Source organism: Callithrix jacchus, chromosome 17 (assembly GCF_049354715.1).
Source record: "Callithrix jacchus isolate 240 chromosome 17, calJac240_pri, whole genome shotgun sequence".
Classification (NCBI taxonomy): Eukaryota; Metazoa; Chordata; class Mammalia; order Primates; family Cebidae; genus Callithrix; species Callithrix jacchus.
In genome coordinates, this window is record NC_133518.1 from 55074233 (window position 1) to 55097340 (window position 23108).

Here is a 23108-nt window from a genome sequence, read left to right on the forward strand (position 1 = left end):
CACCTTCATCAGAAGCAGTAGCACCCCCACTGAGAAACAAGTACATTCAACTCTAATGGCATTATGGGCATAAGTGACCTCACCAAATAGTAGCTGCTTTATCTAGATAGATATATGTGATACTCCATAGTCTGAAGCCTCTGGCTGCCTGTTCTTGTTTCTCTAGGGAGAAGGGAACAACACGGAATGGTACTGCAGGGCTGGTCTAAGCCTGCAGAGCTGGTCTGGCTGTGTCCTACTGAGGCTCAAGAGGGAGCCCCAGTGCTCACATTTTTCAGCCTTGATGAACCTGGGCAGGCAGTATAGTGACATTTGCCACATCGTGTTTCTCTCAGCTTTGGTCAGAACACAGAAGCACGACTCAGATAAAGGAGACCCATACTTCAGAGCTGTCCCCTGCCTTTGAGTCCATTGCCTCTTTCCTCAATCCAATTCATCACCTTAGAAGTTAACAAATGGTAAAATCAGTGAAGCACATCTCCTTTTCTCAATATTGGAATGGCTCTTCAGTATGGATTACGAAGGTGGATCAGCTTATGGCCTATAAAATGAGCAAGTGGAATCAATTCACAGGGCCTTGGGAAAATTGGGAGCAAGCTATAAAAATAATCCTAAATACTGATAATATAGGAGGTAGACCCAGTTTTATTAAAGTAGAACATTTGGTTTAAGACCTGCGCTACAAAAGGCTAAAGGATCTTTTCTTTCCTACCTTAGTGTACACTCGACTCTGAAGTGGCTGTGAGAGTGGGTGGAGAGTTCTTCTTTGACCCTCAGCCTGCGGAAGCCTCTAGAAACCTCGTGTTGATTGCAGGAGGAGTCGGAATTAACCCTCTGCTTTCCATCCTGCGGCATGCAGCAGATCTCCTCAGAGAGCAGGCAAACAAAGAACATGGATATGAGATAGGAACAATCAAACTATTCTACAGTGCAAAAAATACCAGTGAACTCCTGTTTAAGGTATAGGAGGAATAGCTTGCTATAAGCAGACTTGTGTATTAATTGTTCACAGAAGTTTTTTCTCTAGATTCTGTTTTCTCTGCAAAGGTTCAAACAAAAGGCTTGGCAACGTTTAATCATGCTCAAATGAGAACTAACCAACACACCTTTACCCAAGACAAGTAAAACTACCAGTTAAGTGACAGCAAAGGGTGGGTTTTGGTGGGATGGAATCTGGAGGTTAGATGAACAGAAAAGTCACAAGGGTCCTGAGATTCCAGTCAGGAGACCTGCAGTGGACTGATGTATCACAGGAGTAGGTAAGACTTACACAGTGTGGACCCAGCTGGGTAAATGAAACCCTCAGTTGCATCTGTTTAAACTAAGTGCATTTGATGGAGAAAGCTTTCACTGGGGATTGCTTTGCAGCTGCAGGAATGAACAAAAGAACAGAAACAGTTAAAAGACACAACTGTGGTCAGTGAAACTGCTGCTTAATTGCCAATGCTTGAGAAAAAGGAAAAAGAAAAAACTCCCGGAGAGTTGGTAATATGCTTGTTAGCATATTCAGATTTCAATTAAAGCCAAATAGCCCTCTGTAGTCTGAATGCTCTGGCCTGCTAGGCTGCAAACAATATCTCTCTAAGTAGAGAGCAGGAGTGGCAGACGTGTGCAGAATGGGAGTTGAGGTTCGGCATCAATGGTTGTGCACATCTGTTTTGATTTTTTAAAATTGTAGTGTGACCAAATATGTTTGACATTCCAGAAAAATATCCTTGATTTAGTAAATGAATTTCCTGAGAAGATTGCATGCAGTTTGTATGTTACAAAACAGACTACACAAATCAGTGCAGAACTCAAGCCATACATCACGGGTGAGTCCCCTAAAGATATTTTGACTATCTGTGCAATTATTTGATGGACACACCAGTTTGTTGAGCATAGATGCTTTATTGTTGGAAATTGCTGGCTGGGAATGTCACTATCTGGGGAATTGAGATGATTCATCATGGAAAAATAAAGAGATATTTAGTTGGATTTACTCATTATATGCATGTTTCCTATTACCTATGTTAAAAGTGTATTTTTCACACTTTTAAGACGCCTTTGCATCATTACTGTAGTATACCTACGAAGAATTTATATTCCAGATTTGGCTGAATTGATTCCATTTGCCATTAATGGTCATTTAAACAACTCATGATTTCCTCTGAAAGGATTTTTATATAACATTTACTTCCGTCGCTGTAGGCAGTTTTGTCTCTCTATCAAAGACAAGTAAGCTAGCTGGCCCTTTCTGCAGAGTGCATTACGATGAGCTTCACACTTTGCTTGCTTATGTTTAGGAAGCGTGGAGATACACCCTGCTTGGGTCTGGCCCCAGATGCCGACACGAGCCGTCCTGCGAATGGCTTAAGAAGAGCCTCACTGAGCTTGAGTTATAGCAAATAAACACTGTGGCTGAATTGTGGTTAGTCCTTCCTCATCTGCTAATACAACCATGTCTGGCTTAATTTGGTGTTTATTCTGTTTTTTTGGTAGAAGGAAGAATAACAGAGAAGGAGATAAGAGATCATATTTCCAAAGAGACTTTGTTCTATATTTGTGGCCCACCTCCAATGACAGACTTCTTCTCCAAGCAACTGGAAAACAACCATGTACCTAAAGAACACATTAACTTTGAGAAGTGGTGGTAGGAGGCAGATAAAGACAGAACATAAAGAGGTGAGATCTGCTCAGGAGATCTCCTGTTCTTTGTGGCATGATTCATTTTTTTTTTATTGCTGCGTGAGTTGTCTTATTTTTTAAGGCTATAAATGTAGTGACCAGCTGGATAATAATTAAGCCAGATGACCGACTTAAATGATAAACTTTTTGCAGAGACCTCACTGATAAAGCTATTTTTTACTATACTGATTTTCCTTTATTAACAATGATTTAATTGTCTCATGATAGGTCAATATAGATTTTTCTTTTGTCTTTAGGTAAGAAAGTGATATACACTTAGGTTTAATCATAGGAAAATGTGATTTTTCAGTGTAAAATGTGGGCTAGCTTTAAATTATTTGACAGCCATCTATATATCTTATGTTTAATAAAATCGTAATTTAAATACATTCTTAATAATTTTACTTTGAAAATTCTTTTTAGTGAATGCCTTTGTTTACTGTACCATGGCCTACAATCTTATTTGGACCATCAAAGTTAAGTTTGGACATGGAAAATGTTAGGAAAACTGCTTTAGGGAGTTAAATATCCAGGATATTTGCTTTTTTGTTAATGGATATCCTAAGTGTGTATCCTGGCTAATTGTTAGTTTCTTCTCAAATGCAACCCTTTCTGTCTTGGCTGTCTGCCTTAACGCTGTAGGAGGCAGCTTTTTGCTTGCGACAAAGGCATTGGTGATGTGTTCCATGTTGAATCTGCCTTCGGTGCTTGGGCTGGCTGGCTATGGAAATGTGCTTAGCATTGTTTAGGGGGTAGAGAGCTGTTTCTAAATCCTGGTTTTCTACTTTTTATTTCACTCATTTGTCAGAGTTGTTCTTGGCACCCGCAGGTCCTTAACACATATTTAGTGAATGACTGAAAGAAACCAACTAATGTTTTAACTCCTTGCTAAGCCTGAGATTGGGAGGCAGTTTCCCAGAGTGGATAGAAAGAATGGTGGAGGCTTATCCCAAAGCTGTTCTGATGAAACTGCTAGAAAGCAGATTGTAGTTCTTTGTTTAGATTTTTAAAAATCCAAAAGAAATCCTGACTGAAGCCAGGCCATTCCTTTTAGGACAAGTAGTCTTGGGCCCAAGGTTACCTGCATGGAGACCACAGGAGGGCGAAGGGAGCCTGGGAACGACGGGGGAGTGCTGGAAACCTAGGAGCTCCAGTTGAGATTCTGTTCTGGAGCTGGTAAGAGAAGACAGGTTAGCCTTTCTGAGTTTTGTTGTGGCAGGCCTCCCAGGGACTTCTGGGCTTTAACACATATAATTCATGGGACCTGAAGATGACTGCAGCTTCTGCCCAGTTTTGAGTTTTGTCAGGTTTTAAGCAGAGATCATTTGTTAACTATTTTGATCCCACATTTGAAAATTTGGGGAAGAAGGGAGCAGCCATTGACCTGATGGGAATGTCATAATCCATTCAAGGAAATGGTCCTCAGTATCTCAGAGGTGAAGGGAATATGTGAAGCTCTGGGCCACTACAAGGAGCCCTGACTTACTGATTGGCCCCAAAGTGCCCAGGCTGAGGACATAGGAGCATGATGAGATGCAGGGATGCGGGACTGTGAAGGGGCACTTCCACCAACTGGTGGAGGCAGTCTGTGGGGCAGGAGACCTAAAGGTATGGGAAAGTGCCTAACCCAGGCCTGTCTGCATCAAGAGTGGAGGTGCAAGGTGAGCATCTCAATGCTGCAGGGGATGAGAGGATAGGGAGGAGTTGCCCACTGCCTCGGTTCAACCAGCACCATGGCTAACTGTGTGCCTGCTGTTGTCAGAGAGCAAGGGTCACCTGTCCTGGAGATTCCAACTCTGCCTGCCACCCTGCTGCTGACTGAGTGTCGACAGAATTGCTAAGATGGGCCAGGTTGCCTTTGCCTGGAATGTTCATCCTTTCAGTGCCATCATTCTGGTGCTAAGTGTTGAACAGCATTTTCTGGTCTGGCCGACAGTGTCCTGGTCTTGCCTGTGGGATCTGTACAGATCTTCTTGGTACTTAAATTGAGCTAACTACAGCCAGAGTGCCTTGGAATTCATAGTGTGGTGGCTTAGAGTATGGGCTGGAAAGCTCTTGAGCCAGATGCCTGGGTTCAAATCTCACCTATACTACTTACTAGGTAGATGACCTTGAGCAAGTCACTTAACTGCTCTTTGCCTCGTTTAAAATTACTTACAACTGCATGTAAAAGGGAGATGAAACTGCTACCTACCTATGTACCTACCTGATTGGGCTTTTACGGGGATTGAAGGTGATCATACATGGAAAGTGCTTAGCAGAACACTGCATGAGTGTGTCGTCATTATTAATTTGCTATTCCTTGTCTTATTCAGAAAGGATTTCAAGAGGCTGGATGCCTTAAATGTGGTCCACTAACTTGAAACCTTCATTTGGGCGTGCGCATCTGTTTTGTTTACTGCTGTGCCAGGCACAAAATAGATACTTCATAAATATTTGTTTTATGGGTGAAAGGGCCTGCTCAGAGTTGATGAGCTGGATTAAAGTGACTTCTTAAGGATCCTCTGGTTCTGTGAGTTTGAAATAATGTTTCTTCTTTTGACTTTCGACATGAGACCCTTTCACAGCCTACTGAAGAGACTAGGTTAGTCTGATATTTGTATCTTTCTCAAATTTTATTTTTTTATTTTTATTTTTTTCAAACATACGACGAAGTAGAGATAGTAAAATGACTTCTCCTGCATCCACCACCCAGCTTCCATGACTATCAGTATTCTCTTCTTTTTGTCAGCCCTCAGCTGCTTTGTGGTGGTGGTCTTGCTGGTGTGTTTTAAAGCAAAGCCTAGCAATTATATCGTGTCACCTGTAAATTCTTCGGTATTTATCTCTAACAGCTACATCACCTTAGCACAACCATAGCGTCATCATTATACCTAACACAAGTGACAGTGATTACTTAATATCATCTAAGACCCTTCTGTGTTGTGTTTCCTCATAACCTCAAAAGTCTGAATATTACATTTGGTTAATGTCTTTTAAGTTTATTTTAAACAATGGCACACTCCCTACACCCTCTATGCATATGTATGGACACTTTCTCCCCCATGATTCATTTGTTAAAAAAACTGACTCATTTGTTCTGTAGGCTTTCCCACATTTTGAACCTGGCCTACTGTATCCTCGGGGTATTGCTTGATTCGCTCTCCTCTGTGTTTCATGTAAACTAGCAATTAGATCTAGAACTCATTTATATTCAGATTCAAGATTGTTTTTGCAAGCCTATATTATAAAGTGATGTACATCCTACTGTATCATACTAGGCATATAATGTCTGTCCCACTTTTAATGCTGTTAAGATGGATCAGTGGTTTCAGCATTTGTCAGCCTGATCCATCCAATGTAAAGGTCTTCATCAAACTTTCACCTAATTGTTTTAGCAGCCGTTGATTGTTGCTGATAGCTATTTTTTCATTACGGATTAATTATTTATTTGTGTTATTCTTCCATATAGAACTTTCCTTCATCAGCTTTGATTCTCCTGAAATGAGTCTGTAAAGAAAAGGCAGGATCGATGCTTGATTTCTTTCCTTTTATTTATCAATTAGCAATACTATGAGTTGGTGCCTTAAAGTCTCATTCTGAATGCATGACTTTTTATACATTTGATTGTTTTCATCCATTGCAGTCATTTTTTTTTTTTTTTTTTTTTATGTTCAGCTTGTTTTAGGTCACCCCGGCTGTGTCACAGTGGTTCACATTAAGTCATGATGGTTGATGAGGTTTGGAGCTCTTAATAGGTGCAAAAAGTGCTCTAATAGAGTGTGGTGTTAAGAAGCCTCATGAAGAAAGTGTTTCATAGAGGATGGATCGGCTAGCTGTGTCATGCTGCTGATAGGACAGGAAAGATGAGTTCTGATGAGAGATCATTGAGTAGCCATTGATTTGGCAACTGGATGGTCATTGGTGATCTTTATAAGATGGATGGTGGGAGAGAAAACATTGAAGTAGGTTTAGAAGCAATTCAGAGGAAAATTAAAATGGATATACGTAATAAAGATTTACTATAAAGAGAAGAAAAAGATGGAATGGTAGCTGAAAAGTGAAGTAGGGTCGAGAACATTTATTGAGCTCATGGAGTTGTTTTATTTTTTAAACTTTTGTTTCGAAATAATTTTAGATTTACAGAAGAGTTGCAAAGACAGGGTTCCTCTGTATCCTTCATCCAGCTTCCCCAAATGTTTAATGCAACTATGGTGTATTTATCAAACCGGGAAATCAACAGTGCAGCTAAGTTGGTCCAGTACTATTAGCTAAAGCACAGTTTCCTTTTTTAATATGAGTGAAATAACAGCCTGATTGTATGAGAAACCATGACAGAGTCATTCAGTGGGACTCAGGGAAGTGATACCTTTTTCTAGAGGATGAGGTATTAACTGCCGTTTATTGAGCATATACTATGTGCAGTCACTGAGCTAGACATTGAAGATAGGAAAGTATAAGACAAAGGTTATCTTAGCAAGTTAAATACTTTGGGGAAACCTTTTTTTTTTTTAAATGAGTCTAAGAGTGATAGAAGATATCTTCTGGAAATAACTGTTATACATTGAGAACATTTTAACAAAATTGAAAGTCTGAATGCTCTGGGGAAAATGTTTTTTTGCACCTATCACTGAAAGAGAAGCTATAGCAAATAGATGACTGGGTGAGTCAAAGGAGTGATGGATTCTAGGGACCCAGGGGTAGGGGAGTGGGAAAGGCTGCACCCATGCTCTGGAGACTCGGGAGGATTGTTATACTGGACTTAAAGCACACACACATGCGTGCATGCAATGATTGTCAAATGATCCAAGATCATGTCTCTCCTACTGAGAATTTTGTTTTCTTTCTGAATGGAAAATAGCAATTTCTTTCATTCCTGGTTATTGCAGATGATCTGATAATTTAACCTGAGAGCCATTATTATTTCATTTCATAACCCAAAAGAAGTATATTGTACTCAGAGAAAACAGTAAGATGTCTGGTTTTTAATATTACTCTTTCTTAACATACAATAAGCTATCAGTTTGGTGATGACATGTAGATATCTCCTAACCTGCTATAAAATCAAGGCATGTATTTTAAAATGTTTTCTGCTCAGGAATCCAAACTTTTATAGTTGTTGAGCAGCCATCTTGATCTGGTCTGTTTTGAATTCGTAAAACCTGCAGGAGCACATCAGCCTAAACTGGCCCCTTCCAGCTCATCCCCATGTTCCATTTTGCTATATTTGAGCATAACAAGATTTTCTCTCTTCCTTTTTTTAAAATTAATTACCTAACAAATATGACCACAAATATTAAAGTATATAGATTAAAATGCTGAAGTTCTTTCTTCCCCATCCATTTCCTCGCCTAGAAGGAACCTCTGTATAAAGAACTTGCTGGGTATCCTTGTAGACATTTTATGGTATATTAACCTTGTATACATATACAACTGTGTGTACTTAAAGATCTCATTCTTTTACCACACTTCAGATTCTTGGTATATACCATATTATACTTAACCATTTCTCCGTGATGGACATTAGATTGTTTGCAGTTTTTGACTATTATAAGCAATATAGCAGTACACTTGTTTGTATAATTTTTTGCACATATTTTTGTAAAACTGCTAGAAGTGCCATTTCTGAATAAAAAATTGACTAGTATTGCCAAGTTACCGTATAAAATGCTTGATCAGTTTATGGTCTAATAGGGTATGAAAGTGCCCATTTCTGGCCAACATCAGATAGTCTCAGTCTTTAGGTATTTTTTCCCCCAATCAGTAAGATGAAAGGTGACTTTTAAAAAATAATTTTCTGATTGTTCCATACCATTTTTTTCCTAAGGTATTTTAGCCATCCTCATTTCTGTTTTTCTGAATGGTATATTACTGTTTTATATCCATTTTGATGTCTTACTGATTTATAACCCTAAAATTGGAACAATACAGAGATGATTAACATGGCCCCAGCACAAGGATGGCATGCAAATTCATGAAGCATTTCATATTTAAAAAAAAAATAGAATGAGTGCTAATCCTTTGTTATGTATATTACATATATATATATATATATATATTTCCAGTCTGTTACCAGTTCCTTAATTGTTTGTTGTAACTTATACCAGTTTCAAAGTTATGTGTAATCATATACACATAACTTTGGGGCTGGGCGCGGTGGCTCACGCCTGTAATCCCAGCACTTTGGGAGGCTGAGGCGGGTGGATCATGAGGTCAAAAGATCGAGACCATCCTGGTCAACATGGTGAAACCCCGTCTCTACTAAAAATACAAAAAAAATAGCTGGGCACAGTGGCACATGCCTGTAATCCCAGCTACTCAGGAGGCTGAGGCAGGAGAATTGCCTGAACCCAGGAGGTGGAGGTTGCGGTGAGCCGAGATCGCACCATTGCACTCCAGCCTGGGTAACGAGCGAAACTCCGTCTCAAAAAAAAAACCAAAAAAACAAAAAAACTTTGGTTATGTGTATATGATTTGGTCTTTTCCTTTGGATTTTCTTCTGATGCTTCTATAGAGTAAAACTCCAAAAATCCTGTCTGCCTTAGAGACTATAGGAGCCCAGAGAGAAGAAACAAAAAATGAGGCAGATTGGTTGGCTGTGTGGTGTGGGTGGGAGGAACATGGCACCAGACTTCAAGAGACCTAAATCATGCCCATTCTACAAGTTGCTGCCTGTGGGACTCATTTTACCTCTCTCTGTATGCTGCTTTTCTGATCTGTTGCTGTGGATAGGACTATGCAATTTAAAATTCCTTTCAGCTTTACCGTTCTATAATTTCATGATAGGAAAATGGGCCTTAGAGATTTAGGTTGACTGTACTGAGAGATGTCTAAGAAGTATCTTAACTGTCTGCAAATATTTGATTGATTCTTGAAATGATGGTTGTTTGTATCTCTGGGATTGATAGAAGATGACACTGTCTTGGACTGAAGCCAAGGGAGAAGTTTGGTTTGATACAGAGGGCTTTTAGACTATACTGCTGATTAAATTCTGGAGTTAGGGCTCAAGAGAAATAGTGGAATTATCATTAGTAAGAAGTAAAACTGACATTTGCTCATTGGGGCTTAAGGTGCACTTGACTGAGACAGGGACTGGATTGATAGTTCACCAAGTTCATAAAAAGGAAGTGTTTTAGACAGTTATTAACTTAGCCATTTTATGGATCTAGAAACTGTTAAGTTTGCTACTTGTTCTTTCTCCTAAGGTGATTCTTTTTTTTTTTTTTCTATTGAAGAATCAGCAAGAAAGGAGGTACCCAGGACTGAAGGTTTGTGAACTCAGAGGTCTGTTACAGGAGGTATTTTCATGCTCACTCTGATAAGTGAAATATATTTCTTCCCATCTTTAAGCCTTTGTATTAACTATAGGTCACAGGAAAATCCAAATCCAAACTGAACGTAATGACTAGTGAGCAACATAGTTAAATATACAAGTATAAGTTTTACTATGTTAAAGGATGCAAAACTTTTCTTTCACCAGTCAGCAACATGGGGTCATGTTTTTAAAACGGTCTTTGGATGAATGAATATTTTTACTCTTTCTTCAAGACCTGGTCCCTACAGTTGACAGCCAGGGTCGTTCTCCACCAATTCTTGGCTCAGCCCTTTACTGGAATTGCCAGCATTACTGTAAGGAATCATTAGGGGGCAGAACTGCCACTCTGCCCATCAGACCCAAGACAGTTCCCTTTGTACTCCCACATGTGTACGGTGGCACCCCCCCAACAGCTGCTGCTTTCTGTTGCCACACAACTCCCACCCTCCCAAAAAGAAAGATATAGTTCTTTGGGTTTTTTTTTTTTTTTTTTTTTTTGCCTTGAGATGGAGTCTAGTTCTTTCACCCAGGCTGGAGTGCAGTGGAGTGATCTCTGCTCACTTCAACCTCTGCCTCCCGGGTTCAAGCAGTTCTCCTGCCTCAACCTCCCGAGTAGCTGGGATTACAGGCACCTGCCACCAGGCCCAGCTAATTTTTGTATACTTAGTAGAGACACGGTTTCACCATTTTGGCCAGGCTCTTGACCTCCTGATCCACTTGCCTCTGCCTCCTAGAGTGCTGGGATTACAGGTGTGAGCCACCGCGCCTGGCCTCTTTGGGTCTTAAGAAAGGTATAAAGAGTTCACTTTTAGTGACTTTGTCTGATGATTGCATCACTCAAGCTCTGAAAATGAATCCATGCAAGAGATTCTAGAAAAGTTCCAGGCTGTATCACTGGAGTATTTATGACTGAGGAAATGCCTTTGATAAGGACGGGGTTGGTAGCTTCAATACCTCCCTCACTCCCCAGTCATTTGCAAAATCCAGTCAGTTTTGCTCCTAAGTCACTCTCAAATTTGTACCTTTCTTTGCTAAGATGCAAGCCAGCAGCCCCCATCTGGACTAAAGTATTGGCCTCTGCACCCTCTCGGGGAACCCCTACATTTCCTCATTCAGCAGCCAGAAAAATGTTTTTAAAAATGCAAATCTTTTAAGCATTTCTCTGCTTAAAACTGATCAGTGGCCTCCTATTAACCCTTACAACAAGAACCAGAATCCTTACCATGGTTCACGAGGCCCTTCTGCGTTGCTGTCTTCTCAGCACCTAGCACAGTGTGTAGGAATTTTAAAATGTGTAGCTTTATAGCAAATTACTTGATCCCCCCCATGCCCACTTGAATGCACAGGTCTCTCCTGTAGCCTAGCTTCCTTTGCTAGAGGGAAATGCAATGGTTTTGCAAGGGCTGGGGAAGCAAGCACGAGCCAGTTGTCTGCAGCCAGGGTTCATTTTCTTAGTCTGGCCACTGCAATGATTGTTATCAACAGGAACCTGTGGTGAACATCACTTTGCTTCATTTTCGGGCAACAGCTACCTCAGAAACCCAGCCAAAGGCTTGTTGGGTCTTGTCCTTAGATCTCATGTCCACACACTTCCCTGTACTAAACTAAGAACCAGGTACAGGAAACCCAGGCTCTCCTGGGAAGCTGCATCAGTGGTTTTGGTGGGTCATACTGTAGGCAGAGTACTAAGTACCAGGGGCCCACCCCGCACTACTCACGCAGTTGGCCTCCAGCACTTCCAGTAGGGCTGTTGGAAACAGGACCTGTGGCAACGACTGGGAGTCAATGCTGAGCTGCTTCTGGCCACACACCTGGTCATCCTCAGCGTTCCCGCCTCTTGCCGCTCCTTTTAGGATTTGATCTTCAGTCCTAGGCTGTGAGCCTTAGCAGGACAGAGCCTGACTGTGTGCTCCCTGCAGCACAGTGCTCCTGTGCTGGCTAGGAGCTCAGCTAGAGTGGGTTGCATGAGTCATGAGTTTTGGGTCAACGTATTCCTACTAATAAGCACTGCTTACACCTGAGAGCTATTTCTGAAAGATTTTTGTGATTTAGAGAGGGCCATGATGAATATGTTAAGAGTACCGATAAAATATGCTTCATAAGAAATAAATTAGAATGCCTCTTGCTAATGTTTTTGGAAGCTGCTCTCAAGCATCAGCAACGCCAGTAAAGCATTGTCAATCTGGAGATCTGAAAATTCAGACAGGCATTTGACTAATGTTTACTTTTTTGTAACTTATAAACTGCTGATAAATAATTTTTAAAACTTTATAAATATTATTACAATATTTCTGTTAAGATGGGATATACTACGCTTTAGTAACCAATAAATCTCAGAATCTCACTGGCTCACCCTAGCAGAGGTTTCTTTCATGCCCATGTCAAGATCCATCTTTTCTTTTTTTGAGACAGGATCTTGTTCTCTTGTCCAGGCTGGAGTACAGTGGTGTGACTAGAGCTCACTGCAGCCTCAACCTCTTGGGTTCAAGTAATTCTCTCACCTTAGCCTCCCAAGTAGCTGGTACATGTACCACCACACCCACCTGGTTTTATTTTTTGTAGAGAAAGTTCTTGCTATGTTGCCCAGGCTGGTCTTGAACTCCTGAGCTCAAGCGATCCTCCTGCCTTGGCTTCCCAAACTGCTGGGACTATAGGCATCAGCCACCACACCTAGTCTCATGGTCCATCTTGAACTATGCCAGGGGTGTTGGAGATGAAGGGCTGCGAGTCCCTGAAGCTTTCATCATACCTGCTTCTGTCTCATTGCCAGAACCAGTCTCGTGGCCCAAAACTGTAAGAGGGGCTAGCGAGTAGAGGATATTGGGTGAGCACCGACAGTCTCTACCACATTGATTACCTATCAGCATTAAGATTAACTGCTACCCACAGAATGCTTACTGTGGACCAAGCACTTTATTCACATCTTATTAATCTTTACAAAAATCCAAAGAGGTGAGTGCCATTTCACACTTGAGGAGATTGATGCTCAGAGCTGTGAAGAAATTAACTTGAGGTTACACATGTAGACTATGTCTAGTTAGCATCCTCACCAGCTGTCTGTTCCAAAGCTCAGCTGGGTTTTTCCACTATACCAAGCCCAAAACAGTGTTACTACTTCATCAACAAAGGTTTCCTTAGCCTTACTGTATGTCAGTATTTTGACCTTGTAACTGTATGCACTTGAGAGCAATGCACCTGTATTTCTTTAAGCAGATTTGATAAGAATTCTTCTCCTTCCCCTCATTGCCCTGCCAGTGGTGCGAAACTTCACCCACTACCCTCTCCTGAGCTTTTGGAGGTGAAGAGGTTGAAAACAGCTTCCTAGTGAAAGAATCTGGATTCAGCCACAGCATCAGAGGACTGTCTCAGTTCAATCACCTGATTACTACTTGATCACAATGGGTTGGAAGGACTCCCTTGCAAACCCACTGTGATAGCTGCAGCCTCACAGACTTAACTGCCAAGTGCACAAGCTTCCTTATGCCAAACACTATATGTCTTTGTGGCTTTTACTGTCCCTGGGACCTGGTCAATGCAAATGATGGCCTTTTACCCTACTGGCAATCACAGGAGACTAACATTTCCTTCAGGAATGCCTCTATTTGAAATGTACATGCAGGATGTTGATAGTGGATTTTAGGGCCTTGATTATTTACCACTTGTACAAAGCATTTTATTTCACAAGGAAGAAGCTGTGTTTCAATTCACAGAGACCCTGTGGTCAATGGTACTCAACCTTAGCTGCACCTTAGAATCCTCCAGGAGCTTTTAAAAATCCCAATGCCCATGCCACTTCCTGGACCATTCATTCACAAGCTCTGTGGGTGTGCCCCAGGCATCAGATGTTTTATGGCTTCCTCAGTGATTTCAAGCTGCCAGTAACTTAACACCCTCCACTGTAGACCGATTTTTGCCAGAATTAACAAGGTGTAGAGAAGCAAGGGAGAAAAAAACAAGACCTTCAGGAATTAGCTTGACACTAGGCCCAAACTCTTGAGGAATTCAAATTAGTTATTACCACCTTTCCCCATAGCAAATACAGCCAACATAAATGTCAATTAATTGAAAAATGTGCCCAAAGCTGAGCAATGTAAGGCCCTCCAGCCTGGAACTGTTTGCTTTTCAAAGTTGAGAGTGGTGTTTTTGTCCTGGCTTGTTGACTAGCATATATTTTTTAAGTCATGATCCTTTAAGATATATGCCAAGAGTGATTTCTGCCAAGATGGCCGAATAGGAACAGCTCCAGTGTGCAGTTCCCAGCGAGAGCAACACAGAAGGCGAGTGATCTCAGCATTTCCAACTGAGGTACCAGGTTCATCTCATTAGGACTGGTTAGACAGTGGGTGTAGCCCAAGGAGGGCAAGCCGAAGCAGGGTGGGGCATTGCTTCACCTGGCAAGCACAAGGGACCACAGAACTCCCTCTCCTAGCCAGGGGAAGCCATTAGGGACCTTTCCTGACACACTGACACTCTGACTCAAATGCTGTGTATTTCCCATGGTCTTTACAACCCGCAGCCCAAGAGATTCTCTCTGGGGCCTACACCACCAGCACCTGGGGTTTCTAGCACAAAACTAGGCAGCTGTTTTAGCCACAGCAGTTTTTTTTTTTTCCCTCATGTCCTAGTGGTGCCTGGAATGCCAGCAAGACAGAACCGCTCATGCCCCTGAAAAAGGGGGCTGAAGCCAGGGAGCCAAATGATCTGGCCCAGCGGGTCCTACCTCCATGAAAACCAGCAAGCTAAGATCCACTGGCTTGAAATTATTGCAGCCAGCACAGCAGTCTAAGTTCAACCTAGGACAGGCCAGCTTGGTAGGGAGAGGGGCATCCACCATTGCTAAGGCTTGGGTAGTTAACCTTGCCTGTGTAAACAAAGTCACCAGGAAGTTTACACAGCAACTGGGCAGAGCCCACAGCAGTTCCACAAGGCCTCTGCAGGGAGACTGTTACTAGACTCCCTTTTTGCTGGGCAGGGCATCTCTGAAAAAAGGCAGCAGACTGTCATGGACTTATAAATAAGGCCCCCACCTTCCTGGGACAGAGCACCTGGGAAAAGGATGTTTTAGCAGACTTAAACCTCCCTGACTGGCAGCTCTGAAGGGAGCAGTGGATCTCCCAGCACAGCCCTTGAGCTCTGATAAGGGAAAGACTGCCTCCTCAAGTGACTCCCTGAAACCCATGTATCCTGACTGGGAGACACCTCATACAGGAGAGCTCTGGCTAGCATCTGGCAGGTACCCTTCTGGAACCAAGCTACCAGAGGTAGGAACAGGCAGCAATCTTTGTTGTTCTGCAGCCCCTGCAGGTGATTCCCAGGCAAGGAGGGCCTGGAGTGGACCTCCAGCAAACTCCAGTAGACCTGCAGCAGAGGGGCCTGTTTCAACATCAACAGAAAGGACGTCCACATAGAGACCCCATCCAAAGGACACCAACTTCAAAGACCAAAGGTAGATAAATCCACAGAGATGGGAAGAAACCAGTGCAAAAAGGATGAAGTCTCCAAAAACTAGAATGCCTCTTCTCCAAGGGATCACAACTCCTCACCAGCAAGGGAACAAAACTGGATGGAGAATGAGTGTGACAAATTGAACAGAAGCAGGCTTCAGAAGGTGGGTAATAACAAAATTCTCCGAGCTAAAGGAGCATGTTCTAACTCAGTGCAAGGAAGCTAAGAATCGTGAAACAAGGATAGACGAACTAGAATATGTTAACAAAATGCTAACTAGAATAACTAGTCTGGAGAAGAACATAAACGACTTGATGGAACTGAAAAACACAGCACGAGAACTTCATGAAGCATATGCAAGTTTCAATAGCAGAGTTGATCAAGCAGAAGAAAGGATGTCGGAAATTTAACATCAACTCAGTGAAATAAAGCAAGAAGGCAAGATTAGAGAAAAAATGTGAAAAGAAATGAACAAAGCCTCCAAGAAATACGGGATTAAGTGAAAAGACCAAATCTATGTTTGATTGGTATACCTGAAAGTGACAGGGAGATTGAAAACAAGTCGGAAAACACTCTTAAGGATATTATCCAGGAGAATGTCCCCAAACTAGCAAGGCAGGCCAATCAATAGTCAAATTCAGGAAATAAAGAGACCACCACAAAGATATTCCTCAAGAAGAGCAACCCCAAGACACATAATCATCAGATTCACCAGGGTTGAAATGAAGGAAAATTGCTAAGGGCAGCCAGAGAGAAAGATTGGGTTACTGAAAAGTGAAGCCCATCAGACTCACAGTGGATTTCTCGGCAGAAACCCTACAAGCCAGAAGAGAGTGGGGGCCGATAGTCAGCATCCTTAAAAGAATTTTCAACCCATAATTTCATATCCAGCAAAATTGAGCTTCATAAGTGAAGGAGAAATAAAATTCTTTATAGAGGGAAGCATTAAACATGGAAAAGAACAACCAGTACCAGCAACTGCAAAAACATTCCGAATTGTAAAGACCATTGATACTATGAAGAAACTGCATAAACTAATGGGTAAAATAACCATTTAGCATCAGAGTGGCAGGATCAGATTCACACATAACAATATTAACCTTAAATGTAAATGTGTTAAATTCCCCAATCAAAAGACACAGACTGGCAAATTGGATAAAGGGTCAAGACCCATCAGTGTGCTGTATTTAGGAGAGCTGTCTCATGTGCAAAGACACACATAGGCTCAAAGGAATGGAGGAAGATTTACTGAGCAAATGGAGAGCAAAAAAAAAAAGGGGGGGGGAATAAAAGCAGGGGTTGCAATCCTAGTATCTGATAAAACAGGTAAACCAACAAAGATCAAGAGACAAGGGCATTACATAATGGTAAAGGTATCAATGCAACAAGAAGAGCTGACTGTCCTAAATATATATGCACCCAATACAGGAGCACCCAGATACATAAAGCAAGTTATTAATGACCTAGAAAGAGACTTAGGCCGGGCGCGGTGGCTCAAGCCTGTAATCCCAGCACTTTGGGAGGCCGAGGTGGGTGGATCACGAGGTCAAAAGATCGAGACCATCCTGGTCAACATGGTGAAACCCTGTCTCTACTAAAAATACAAAAAATTAGCTAGGCATGGTGGCACGTACCTGTAATCCCAGCTACTCGGGAGGCTGAGGCAGGAGAATTGCCTGAACCCAGGAGGTGGAGGTTGCGGTAAGCCGAGATTGCGCCATTGCACTCCAGCCTGGGCAACAAGAGCGAAACTCCGTCTCAAAAAAAAAAAATAGAAAAATAAGAAAGAGACTTAGACTCCCACACAATAATAGTGGGAGACTTAACACCCCACTGTCAATTATGGACTGATCAACGAGACAGAAAATTAACAAAGATATCCCTTGAACTCAGATCTGGACCAAGCAGACCTACTAGACATCTACAGAACTCTCCACCCCAAATCCAAAGAATATACATTCTTCTCAGCACCACATCACACTTATTCTAAAATTGACTACATAGTTGGAGGTAGAACACTCCTTAGCAAATGCAAAAGAATGGAAATCATAACAGTCTCTCGGACCACAGTGCAATCAAATTAGAACTCAGGATTAAGAAACTCACTCAAAACTCCACAACTACATGGAAACTAAACAACCTGCTCCTGAATGACTACTGGATAAATAATGAAGGCAGAAATAAAGATGTTCTTCAAAACCAATGAGAATGAAGACACAACGTACCAGAATCTCTGCGACACATTTAAAGCAGTGTCTAGAGGGAAATTTATAGCACTAAATGCCTATAAGAGAAGTGAGGAAAGATGTACAGTCGACACCCTAATGTCACAATTAAAAGAACTAGAGGAGCAAGATCAAACAAATTCAAAAGCTAGCAGAAGACAAGAAATAACTAAGATTGGAGCAGAACTAAAGGAGATGGAGACATGAGAAAACCTTCAAAGAAATCAGTGACTCCAGGAGCTGGTTTTTTTTTTTTTTTAAGACCAACAAAATAGACCACTAGCCAGACTAATAAAGAAAAAAAGAGAAAAAAATAAAGTAGATGCAATAAAAAATGATAAAGTGGATATCACCACTGGTCCCACAGAAATACAAAGTACCATCAGAGATTACTACAAACACCTCTATGCAAATAGACCAGTAAATCTAGAAGAAATGGATAAAATCTGGACACTTAAACCCTCCCAAGACTAAACCAGGAAAAAGTTGAGTCTCTGAATAGACCAATAACAAGGTCTGAAATTGAGGCCACAGTTAGCCTACCAACTAAAAAAAGCCCAGGACCAGACAGGCTTCTACTTCTAACAGACATACAAAGAGGAGATGCTACCATTCCTTTAGAAACTATTCCAAACAATACAAAAAGAGGGAATACTCCCTAACTCATTTTATGAGACCAACATCATCCTGATACCAAAACCTGGCAGTGACACAATAAGACCAATATTCATGATGAACATTGATGTGAAAATCCTCCATAAATACTGGCAAACCGAATCCAACAGCACATCAAAAAGCTTATTTATTCATCATAATCAAGTTGGCTTCATCCCTGGGATGCAAGACTGGTACAACATAAGCAAATCTGTAAATGTAATCCATCACATAAACAGAACCAAAGACAAAAACCACTTGATTATCTCCATAGATGCAGAGGTGTTTGACAAAATTCAGCAGCCCTTTATGCTAAAAACTTTCAAACTAGTTATTGATGGAACTTATCTCAAAACAATAAGAGCTATTTATGACAAACCCACAGCCAATATCCTACTGAATGGGCAAACACTGGAAGCATTCCCATTGGAAACTGACAAAAGAGCAGGATACCTTCTCTCACCACTCCTATTCAACATAGTATTGGAAGTTCTGGCCAGGGCAATCAGGCAAGAAAAAGAAATAAAGGGAAAAGAATTCAGTTAGGAAAAGAAGTCAGATTGTCTCTATTTGCAGATAACATAATTGTATATTTACAAGACCCCATTGTCTAAGCCCAGAATCTCCTTAAACTGATTAGCAACTTCAGCAAAGTCTCAGGATACACAATCATTGTGCAGAAACCACAACCATTCCTATACACTAAGAACAGAGAGCCATGTCATAAGTCAACTCCCGTTTATAATTGCTACAAAGAGAATAAAATAGTAATACAATTAACAAGGGATGTGAAGGATCTCTTCAAGGAGAACTACAAACCACTGCTCAGGGAAATAAGAGGACATAAACAGGTGGAAAAAAACATTCCATGCTCATGGTTAGGAAGAATCAATATCGTGAAAATGGCCATACTGGCCATAGTAATTTATAGATTCCATGCTATCCCCATCAAGCTACCACTGACTTTATTCACAGAATTGGAAAAAACCACCTTAAACTTCATATGGAACCAAAGAAGAGCCCGCATAGCCAAGACAATCCTAAGCAAAAAAGAAAGCTGGAGACATCACGCTACCTGACTTCAAACTATACTATAAGACTACAGTAATCAAAACAGTATGCTATTGAGATACAGACCAGTGGAACAGAACAGGGGCCTCAGAAGTAATGCCACATATCTACAACCATCTGATCTCTGACAAACCTGACAAAAGCAATGGGGAAAGGATTCCCTATTTAAGAAATGGTGTTGGAAAAACTGGCTAGCCATGTGCAGAAAGCTGAAACTGGATCCCTTCCTTACACCTTATACAAAAATTAACTCCAGATGGATTAAAGATTTAAACATAAGGCCTAACACTGTAAACGACCTAGAAGAAAACCTAGGCAATACCATTCAGGACATAGGCATGGGCAAGGACTTAATGATTGAAACACCAAAAGCAATGGCAACACAATCAAAATAGACAAATGGAATCTAATTAAACTAAAGAGCTTCTGCCCAGCAAAAAAAACTATCATCAGAGTGAACAAGCAACCAACAGAATGGGAAAGACATTTTGCCGTCATTCATCTGACAAAGGGCTAATATCCAGACTCTACAAAGAACTTAAATTTACAAGGAAAAAACCACCCATCAAAAAGTGGGTGAAGGATTTGAACAGACACTTCACAAAACAAGACATTTATGCAGCCAACAACATACGAAAAAAAGCTCATCATCACTTGTCATTAGAGAAATGCAAATCAAAACCACATTGAGATACCATATCATGCCAGTTAGAAGCTAGGCAATCATGAAAAAATCAGGATACAACATATGCTGGAGAGGATGTGGAGAAATAGGAATGCTTTTACACTGTTGGTGGGAGTGTAAATTAGTTCAACCATTGTGGAAGACAGTGTTGCGATTCCTTAAGGATCTAAAAGTAGAAATACCATTTGACCCAGTAATCCCATTACTGGGTATATACCCAAACGACTATAAATCATTCTATTATAAAGACACATGCATATGTATATTTATTGCAGCACTGTTCACAATAGCAAAGACTTGGAACTAACCCAAATGCCCATCAGTGATAGACTGGATAAAGAAAATGTAGCACATAGACACCATGGAATACTATGCAGCCATAAAAAAAGGATGAGTTCAGGTCCTTTGCAGGGACATGGATAAAGCTGAAAACCATCATTCTCAGCAAACGGACACAATAGAAAGCCAAACACTCAAAAGTGGGTGTTGAACAATGAGAACACATGGCACAGGGAGGGGAACATCACACACTGGGTCCTGTTGGGGGCGGGGGACTAGGAGAGGGAGAGCAGGGGATAGGGAAGGGATAGCATTAGGAAAAATACCTGATGTTTTTGATGGGGTGATAGATGAAGCAGATTGCCATGGCACGTGTATACCTGTGTAAGAAACCTGCACATTCTGCACTTGGACCCCAGAAGTCCAAGAGTTTATATATATATATATATATATATATATATATATATATATATATCTCATATATATATATATATATATCTCATATATATATATAAATTATATATATATCTCATATATATATATATAATTTATATATATATATGATATACATGCCAAGAGGTAGTTTTTATTAAAATGCTGTATGGATATTAAAAACAGTTGTGGCAAATGTCATTAAAAAATAGTTGTCTTCTCTTTGAACAGGGCCTTCAACCTTTTTAAGCCCTGAGGGTTGGGTGGGGAGTGGGTCAAGAAGAAACAACTACATGAATGTGGCTGTCAAAGGTTTTACATTCTGCTTTATAAAAATAGATTACAAATGTGTTTTATTTTAGTAAACTTGCAAAGGGAAAAGACTTGCCTTATTAAATAATTTACTTAAAAGTTTGGAAACAATGTTAATACATCGATGGGAGGTGTTTATTTTCAAAAGGTATTTTTCTCCACCATCCCAGAAATGGCAGGTGGCTGTACCCCTTACCTGGTGGCATCCGAGTTCCACTTGCCATCTCGTTCCACAGGTGATGAGAAAGCACAGCAAGCTTCGCTGGCTCTGCAGCTTTCCATGGGAATTTTGTCTTCCTCCTCCACATCATCGTGCTGCCAGAAGTTAGAAACTTTTAAGAGTGAATGGGGGGTGTGGGCTGGAGTCCTTTGGACATCAGGCCAGGACTTTTCATAGCGACACGATAAACACTCCTCACAGTGCACTAACTCATAGATGATTTATTGCTGTAAGTAACTAAACAAGAGGAGAAAGGCTGTTGTTTTGGTCAAGAAAATCGGCATTCTCTCTCCAACGTTGGCCAGTTGTATCTACTTACAGCCTTAATACTTTCTGGACGATAGAAACACATGATCGACACAGCATACATGGGTAACAACTTGACCAATATTACACTGATTAAAATAGCACATAGCAAGGGCAGCAGCCAGTCCCAGTGCCCTGAAATGACAGAAGTAATGTGTGTTCATATGATGTGCTGAATACAAAACCTTTAAAAACAACTTTTTGGCATTAATACTAACACAGAATCCTTCCTTGAACATTCTGCAAGAGCAGGTGCAGACACAGAATCACTTCTTCATTTCCAGATTACCAGTATCTATAGGACTACTTTGAGAAAAGCTGGGAAGCTGAGCACCTCCCCTCCCCCATATCATTTTCTTTGCCAAAGCAGGAGGGTCTAAGGGGTTTAGGTGGAGGAGGGCAGCTGACAGGGCTCTGTAAAGTCATCAATTAGCTGCAGGAGAGGGACACTGCCCCCACAGGGTAAGGGATGAACAACCAGCCTTGGTTTGTAGCCCAAGGTGTCCATGGATTTGACCTGAATGCTCCCCGGAGTCCCTATGGGGCAGACAGGCACTGGATGGTTCAGACCCTCCGGCAGGAGGAGTGTTGGAGCCAGGACTGGGCCTCCAGCCCTGAGGTCTAGAAGAAATAACTTGACCTGCATTCTCACACGGGGTCATTAATGACACCTTTCCAATAGATGTGCAAAAACCAACACTGTCAGGAACCTGGCCCTGGGAGGGCTCAGGTGAGCTCACAAGGAGAAGTCAAGCCAAGCCAAAGGGTAGGTTAACACACAACACCAGGGAAACCAGCCCCCAAACCAGCTGTTGGCAACATGCCTTGGGTTTGGCAGCTCATCTAGTTTTAGCACAAGTTGCACGACACTCAGTTTTCTTCAGCCATACCAAGCTCTCCGACTTCCTCAGTATCCCCATCCCTGACATCCTTTCCAGGATCGGAACGCCCAGTGCAGCCCCCAACTGGGGCCCTGCTGTGGCCAGCAGGACCGTTCTGCACAGCCTCGCCCTCCACACCCACCCCACACAGCCGGCCATCAGGGGTCAGCTGTTCTCCCTTATTCTCTTGGACAAGGCCCTTCATCTTCTCGGAGACTCCACCCTCCTGCTGCTGTCCCGAAACACAGTTTCCCATGTCTCCAGCTTTGGAAGACTGGTCTTCTAAATTCTTCTCATTTTCTTCTGCTTGTTGTTTGTCTCTGGCACTGAGTTTACCTTTTGATTTCCTCATCTGCCTGTTGTGCATTTCTTCTCTGGAGAATCGCCACTGAAACTAGAAATCAGAGAAGACGGGCATAAACAACAAGCCTCTGGGAACCCAGAGCTTCACCCGAAGTCTTGTTTGCATTCATACCCACACCATGTCTAAGTGAGAAGTGCAATTCCCAGAATCCTCCAGCCAAGCAGTACAGGCAGCAAACTTGAATCACACCCAGTCACATCACACCCCCACCAAGAGCCTTCCCCCTGCCTTGTAGGATGTGTATTTTAGATGTAGATTTCAGGTTCTGGAAGG

General features: G+C 41.7%; 2 protein-coding genes and 1 non-coding gene across 21 annotated transcripts in view; 2 read left to right on the plus strand and 1 right to left on the minus strand.

The window, feature by feature from the left end:
• The window catches only part of OXNAD1 (oxidoreductase NAD binding domain containing 1), a 73949-nt gene that overhangs the window by 36921 nt on the left and 13920 nt on the right, over positions 1–23108 (plus strand). For 4 of the 13 annotated variants that reach the window (XM_054246947.2, XM_008983875.5, XM_008983874.5 and 1 more), the window contains exons 7-9: positions 718–960; positions 1706–1814; positions 2482–2664. In XM_054246947.2, coding sequence (XP_054102922.2) covers positions 718–960; positions 1706–1814; positions 2482–2636 — 507 coding nt within the window. In that variant the 3' untranslated portion in view covers positions 2637–2664. Of the gene's footprint in view, positions 1–717; positions 961–1705; positions 1815–2481; positions 3057–3721; positions 8315–9881; positions 12306–13216; positions 15863–23108 lie in introns of those variants that run through there. The other 9 variants (XM_008983873.5, XM_078354321.1, XM_008983870.5 and 6 more) reach the window with 7 other exon arrangements.
• LOC118149004 (U6 spliceosomal RNA) lies at positions 8537–8640 on the plus strand. Its single transcript, XR_004736180.2, has one exon. It is a non-coding gene; the product is annotated as a U6 spliceosomal RNA (small nuclear RNA).
• The window catches only part of RFTN1 (raftlin, lipid raft linker 1), a 209361-nt gene continuing 207740 nt past the window's right edge, over positions 21488–23108 (minus strand). For all 7 annotated transcript variants that reach the window (XM_035277855.2, XM_035277857.2, XM_035277859.3 and 4 more), the window contains exon 10: positions 21488–22865. In XM_035277855.2, coding sequence (XP_035133746.2) covers positions 22461–22865 — 405 coding nt within the window. In that variant the 3' untranslated portion in view covers positions 21488–22460. The remainder of the gene's footprint in view (positions 22866–23108) is intronic.